General features: G+C 38.6%; 1 protein-coding gene across 1 annotated transcript; it reads left to right on the forward strand.

The window, feature by feature from the left end:
- Window positions 1-1322: 1322 nt before the first annotated feature.
- On the forward strand, window positions 1323-7075 carry LOC138410584 (oviduct-specific glycoprotein-like). The gene is made up of 13 exons (XM_069527392.1): window positions 1323-1597; window positions 2387-2418; window positions 2931-2957; window positions 3098-3302; window positions 3391-3447; window positions 3832-3997; window positions 4093-4217; window positions 4313-4436; window positions 4523-4705; window positions 5001-5117; window positions 5238-5370; window positions 5584-6098; window positions 6134-7075. Exons 1-13 carry the CDS (start codon window positions 1506-1508, stop codon window positions 7073-7075), a joined length of 2718 nt encoding a protein of 905 aa, XP_069383493.1. The 5' UTR covers window positions 1323-1505.
- Window positions 7076-7324: the final 249 nt, after the last annotated feature.

The raw sequence follows: 7324 nt of genomic DNA on the forward strand, positions 1-7324 counted from the left end.
CTCTGCACATGTGTGTGACTGTGTTCTGAAGCAGGAGAAAGAGGGAGGAGCTCTGACGGAGGGAGCGTAGTCTGGTAATGTTCCAGTAAAGTCTTTTTAAAGCATCTGTTTTGTTTGGTTTTTTTCCATTAACTTGGGACACTTATAATTAAATAGTTCCTAGCATTTTTTCCATCCAAGCACCAGTGACAAAAGCACAGAGAAAACAGAGAAATCATTAATTGGTTGGTTGGTTGAATGGCTGGTTTGTTGGTTGGTTGGTTGGTTGGTTGGGTCTGTCGCTGTGTCAATTGGCTGGATAACGCAGAAAACGATACTCTTTGGATTATCGTGAAACTCAGTGGAAGTAGTAGTATGGGTCAGGGAAGAACCCATAACATGAAGCATGAACATGAACAGATCCAGGATTTTTTTTCACTTTCTTTAATAATGTGAGATTGGTGCATTTCGTATGGAATTTTAATCCTATCTTTATTCAAGAGCATGATCTTTCAGATCGAGAGCATAAGTTTGAGTTTATGTTCAGATTGGGTATTACTTTTCATCAAAACCCTGCCCTTGCACTCAAATAGTAGCTCCTGTTTGAACTTAAATTTGTTCTGCTTGAGCCAATTATGATGCAATGTTAATCATCAGTTCTGTACAATTTGTGAACACGGAGGAATGACAACACGATGATAGGTAAGTGTTTCTAACCCAGTTGGGTGTGTGTTTTTACGACATGCCTTGTGTGATGATACTTCTTATATGTAAATTATTGTTTCTTTTGTTATCCAAGTTAACCTTTAATAAGAGTGGGTGTGTTCTTACTTGTTTTACTTTAACGTACATTGCATCATATTGTGGTGACGTTATGATTTCAGGAGGTCTCTAACAACCGGGGGGTGGACTTATTGTTCTGGACTGGAGTCGAAGTTAGCTTAAAGAAAAATAGGATTTGAGACAACTACGTAAAAACGTTGCTTTAAAAGGAACGTGTTCAAACTTTATGTCACTTTATTGGTCATCAATGAGTTCAAGCTTGATCTTTAAATGAACTGAGCTCAACTGTTTTTGATTTCTTTGTTTAACCTCTGTCTCAGGTTTCTGTTTATTATGTCATTAAGATCTTTTCATGATACTTTAGCCGTCTGAGATTTGTTGATTCTCAAACTATTTAAACTAACAGACTGACCATGTCCCCGGTTTCAGTTTGTCATTTATGTCACACATTTAAATCATCACTCCTCTCATAATTATCCATTATAACTTTAGTGTCAAAATTAACTCATGCTGTTGAATTATTTTGTAAAAGAATATTTAGTTCCTCAGTATAGATAGATATCCAGTTTGAGAATGAGAAATTGTATTACGATTAAAAAAAGCAAAATTGGACTAAATGTTCCCCCATCACCTGACGTCAGGTAACCACACCATCTTTTGTCCCCATTTCCAACAGGGTATACTTACTTTATCAATTGCAACAATGCATTAATTATCCACACCCAATTTTACTACCACACCCAATGAGCTGTCTACCCAATTTAACAGCCAGAAATTCATCAGTCCTCCGTCAGTCACAGTGGAGACAGTGTATGCTTCTTTCACCATCACCTCTGTAAGTATCCCTTTTGCTTTGATTTCATTGTGTGATAATGATGATTATTAATGAGATTTATCATATTATATTGATCTCTTTTGATTGACTTTCATTCTGTTTAGCTCAGATCAAACTTGGTAGTGTAAGATAAGATTCTTTGGGATAAAGAAATATAAAATAAAATAAAAAAGATATGATATATATATATATATATATATATATATATATATATATATATATATATATATATTTAGGCAAGAGCTTTCCTGACCATGCAGAGCTGTCATCAACGGAGAGGTTAATTTACAGTGCAGCAGTCGGTTCACGATGGGCCACGTTCACTGGGCTCTGGAAAACTCACAAACTATATAGGCAACAACCATGCATACAATCTAAGACCCCTCTCAACAGCTTATTGAGAACATGAAGATGAGGAAGTTGTGGCAGATGGAGCGGTTGTTCTGAGATTCTAGTGCAAGACTGACATCTAGTGGCAGTGGATACAGAATTCATAACCTTTAAGATGCATGACCTATTACTGAGATGAATTAAAAAGCTTTTTCAGAGTCACACCTAAACTCATCCTGGGTGTACAAATGAGCATACAGAGCATATTTGACTAAAAGGCTATAACATTGGGTTATTGGTTCTAATGCACTACAAAACATGAAAATATTTATAGAAATATAGAAATAGTATAAAACTAAAATTAAGTAAAAATGCATTTTGAATGTGTTTAAATACCATGTTTTTATTTCATAATATTGTTTATAAAATGAATTGTTTCTTTCTTTTCTCTCCATATAGTAACAACATGTGCAACATAATCCTGACAGCAGGTAAGAAACATTAAAATATTCCACTTGAACAGATCTTAAAAACACATTTTTATACTTTAAAGGTACAGTGTGTAGACTTTTGTGATATCTAGTGTTGAAGTTGCATGTTGCAGTTGAACACCCCTCACCTCACCCTCTCCTTCCAAACATGAAAAAGAAACTCTGGTAGCCTTTAATTGTTATTAAAACTCAAAAGCTGTTTAGTTTGTACAGTCTGGACTAATGTAAAAAAACATTTACTACAACTTGTACAATTTAGAAGAAACAAACTAGTGAATACATCATGAGGATTATTCAACAATAAATTTCTGCCAGTAGTTCCCTTTCACCTAAATCTTACACACTGGACCTTTAAGTGACAATAGAAAAGGTGAAACCTTTGGAATTACCTGATTTTTTTGAGGAAGTTTCTTTAAAATGTTGAAAAGGTTGAAATTATATGTGGATTTGGATGAACTGACCAGTTCCATTTTATTGTTAACCTCTTAATGATCCCCTCTTTATCTTTGAAGGTCTCTGCCTGATCATCGCCAGCTTGGGTAAGTGGCACTTATTAATCATAACAGTTCTTCCAGCAAATAAATAAGGTTCCTAAGTCAACAATTGATGAGTGTTTGATAAAACTGCTTCTTTGAAAACCAATTCATTCTAATTCAAACTTTTTTCATTCATGTCTCAGGCTCTTCCAGTAGGCTGGTGTGTTACTTCAACAGCTTGGCCGAAAATAGAGCTGACGCTGGGAAGTTCACGATTGCGGATATCGATCCGAACAAATGTACCCATCTGATCTACGCCTTCTCTGACATTAATGAATTCAATGAGCTGGTCCCGACTAGAAGAGGAGACATATTTAGCTATAAGTCGTTTAATGAGCTCAAAACCAGGTTAGAACTTTAGCTTGTTCACATTTTTTAAATCACGTCAAACTATTTTTTTTCTTCCACTAATTATTAAAATGTTATGCTCCCACAGAAATCCCTCACTCAAAACTCTGTTGGCAGTTGGTGGCACAACTTTTAAAAATGAAAAGTAAGTTATACTTCCACAGATACATACATACATACAATAATTTCAGATTTGGTCATTTTTATCAGTCCAAAAACAAGAGTAAGCAGCTCTAAAATATGTTGGTATTTGTGATGCTATGTCCATTTATGTTGTTTTTTGTGAACTGCACATCCTGCGTAATACATGGTTTAAATGAAGCAGCACATATGGTTTGTGTCAAACCACTGCGGCGAATGCAAACTGGGAGCAATGATTTAAATTCATTTAATTAGCTTTAAGATTTTTATATGACTCCTACTTGTGTGTATGGCTTTTTAATTATTTTATTGTAGCCTAGTAAAGATGTTAATAACTCCATATTATAATGAAGTGGATATTGAGAGCACTGTGTTAAATGTTGATCAGATTCACTACGATGGTGTCAACAAAACAAAAGAGAACAGCATTCATCCAGTCTGCTCTCGCACTACTGAGAATATTTAAGTTTGATGGATTAAACCTGGACTGGATGTACCCTGTAGCAGCAGGAGGCGACCCAAACAACAAGCAGAAATTTACACTGTTGTGCAAGGTCAGACCCTTTCCTCTGGAACTCTAAGTAATATGCCATAGGATCCGTTTTTATAGGATGTTAGACTGAACAATGTTTTTGTTGTTGTTGTGTAGGAGCTCAATGCTGCCTTTGAGAATGAAGGGAAAAGACAAAACCGTGAACGATTAATCATCACAGCAAGTGTCTCTGCTGAGAGAGAGGTCATTGATGCCAGCTATGAAGTCAACAAGATTACCAAGTAAACCAATCGTTTATTTCATAAATATTTACATTACACCCATGATTACATGTCAAAGCACTTTGGTCATCATGACTTCCTCTGCATTCTCACAGGGACCTGGACTTCCTTAATGTGCTGACATTTGACTTTCGTGGCCCCTGGGAAAATGTCACAGGACATCACAGTCCCTTATTCAAAGGGTCCCAGGATACTGGAAACAAAATCTACTATAATACTGTAAATACCATGATTCATACATAGATTGTCTGAACACCTATCTATGAACAGATGCACTCTCATCTTTATTGTTTCTTACACTTTAGGATTCTGCCATGCAGCATTGGGTGGACAAGGGAGCACCTGCACAATTGCTAAATTTGGGACTAGCTGCATATGGGCGAGCTTTTTCCCTCTCCTCTGCATCCAGTGATGTTGGAGCTCCAGCCAAAGGCCCTGGTGAAGAAGGCTGCTACACTGGTGAAGAGGGATTCTGGGCCTATTATGAGGTATTACTTTATTGATATGAGCAGTGAATGTACATCATTTATATTATTAGTGTTTATTGTACCATAAAGTTGGGATCAGACCAAGCATGAACCATCACATCATGGGGTTACAGCTACACAAGTTGAAATGTGTTTCAAATACTCACATGATAGTGTATCACGAAAAACCTCAGTATTGAGATCATTGTGACGAACCAAGAATCAGAAATTGAGGTCATGTTTGGTCTGAACGCACCATAAAGGTCTGAACTCTATTTCTTTGCATCTATATGTGTAATGTGATGCTTCTTTTCAGACTTGCCTTTACACTGAAGGGGCTACATTCCACCGGATTGCTGATCAGAAAGTTCCATATGCCATAGCAGAAAACCAGTGGGTTGGATTTGATGACAAAGACAGCATCAGTACAAAGGTAACCATCTGTTAAAATTAGTTATAACGATGCAAACAACTCAGAACTCTGTTTAGACATATACTATGTTTTGTTGACATGACTTCAGCTTCAGAAGTGTTTTCCTCTTCATCCTCTCAGGTCAGTTACTTAAAAGCAAAGAACTTTGGAGGAGCCTTTGTTTGGTCTCTGGACCTGGATGACTTCAGCGGAAAGTTCTGTAACCAGAGCAAAAGTCCCTTCATCAGCCACTTGAATTCTCTCCTGGTTCAAAGTAAGAAATTTGAAAAAGTGTGTGTAGTGAGGTAGAGGTTTCTATTTTTGATTTAAATAATCAGTTTTACCAGATTTACTGACTTGATGTTTTCTTGGAGTAAACGTGTTGTGCTGTTTCTGTTTTGTAGTCATCATGCTCAGTAATAAAAATTTATGATGTGATGCCCAAGAAACTTTTATAGCAATTAACCCAATACTCCTGTTTTTTTAGGTTCTCCAACTAATCCAACTACCACAACAACTACTCCAACTCCCGCTATCACAGCTCCAACTACCGCAACAACTAACACGACCATAACAACTACTCCAACTACCACAACCCCTACTCCAACAATGACAACTACCACAACCACAACAACTACTCCAACTACTCCAACTACCCCTACTCCAACAACCACAACTACCACTCCAACGACCATAACCACATCGCCAGCTCCCACAACAACTCTAACTACCACAACTCCAACGACCACAACAACGACTCCAACTACCACAACAACCACTCCAACTACTACAACCGCTAATCCAGCTACCACAACTCCAATGACCACAACAACCACTCCAACTACATCAAGTCCCAATAACACTCCAACTACCCCATCTCCAACTACCACAACAACCACTCCAACTACCACAATTCAAACTACTACAACAACTTTACCAACTACCACCACAACCCCAACTACTACATCAACTTCACCAACTACCACAACCCCAACGACCACAGCAACTACTCTAACTACCACAACTCCAACGATCAGAACAACTACTCCAACTACCACAACCACTTCTCCAACTACCACTACCACAACTTCAAGGACCACAATAACAACTCCAACTATTACAACAACCACTCCAACTACCACAACAACAACTCCAACTACTCCAACGACCACAAATCCCACTACCACAACAACTACTACCACAACTTCTCCAACCAACACAACCCCAACTACTACAACAACTTTACCAACTACCACGACCACAACTCCAACCACCACAACAACTACTCTAACCACCACAACCACATCTCCAACTACTCCAACTACCACAACCACTACTCCAACAACCACTTCAACTCCCACTACCACTACTACTCCAACTACCACAACCAAATCTCCAACTACTCTAACTACCACGACAACAACTCCAACTACCACAACTCTAATGATCACAACAACTACTCCAACTACCACAACCACTACTCCAACTACCACTACCACAACTTCAAGGACCACAACAACAACTACAACTACAACATCTCCCACTACCACAACAACCATTCCAACTACTACAACTACTCCAACGACCACCACATCAACTCCAATTACCACAACAACTACTCCAACTACCACAACAACAACTCCGACTACTACAACAACTACTCCAACTACCACAACGACCACAACAACCACTCCAACTACCACAACAACTACGATGACCACAACTCCAATGACCACAACTACTCCAACCACCACAACCACATCTGCAACAACTCCAACTACCACAACCACTACTCCAACTACCACAACTCCCACTACCACAACAACTACTCCAACTACCACAACTCCAAAAACTTCACCAACCACCACAACAACCACTCCAACTACTCCAACTACCACCACCACAACTCCAACTACCACAACAACTACTCCAACTACCACAACAACAACTACAACTACAACCACTCCAACTACCACTAACACAACTCCAACAACCACGCCAACTACCACATCCCCAACTCCCACAACAACTACTCCAACTACCACAACTTCAATGACCACAACAACTACTCCAACTACCACTACCACAACGCCCACTCCCACAACAACTACTCCAACTACCACAACTTCAATGACCAAAACAACTACTCCAACTACCACTACCACAACTCCAACGACCACAACAACTACTCCAACTACCACAACAACCACTCCAACTACCACAACCAC

This window comes from Paralichthys olivaceus, chromosome 6 (genome assembly GCF_024713975.1).
Source record: "Paralichthys olivaceus isolate ysfri-2021 chromosome 6, ASM2471397v2, whole genome shotgun sequence".
Classification (NCBI taxonomy): Eukaryota; Metazoa; Chordata; class Actinopteri; order Pleuronectiformes; family Paralichthyidae; genus Paralichthys; species Paralichthys olivaceus.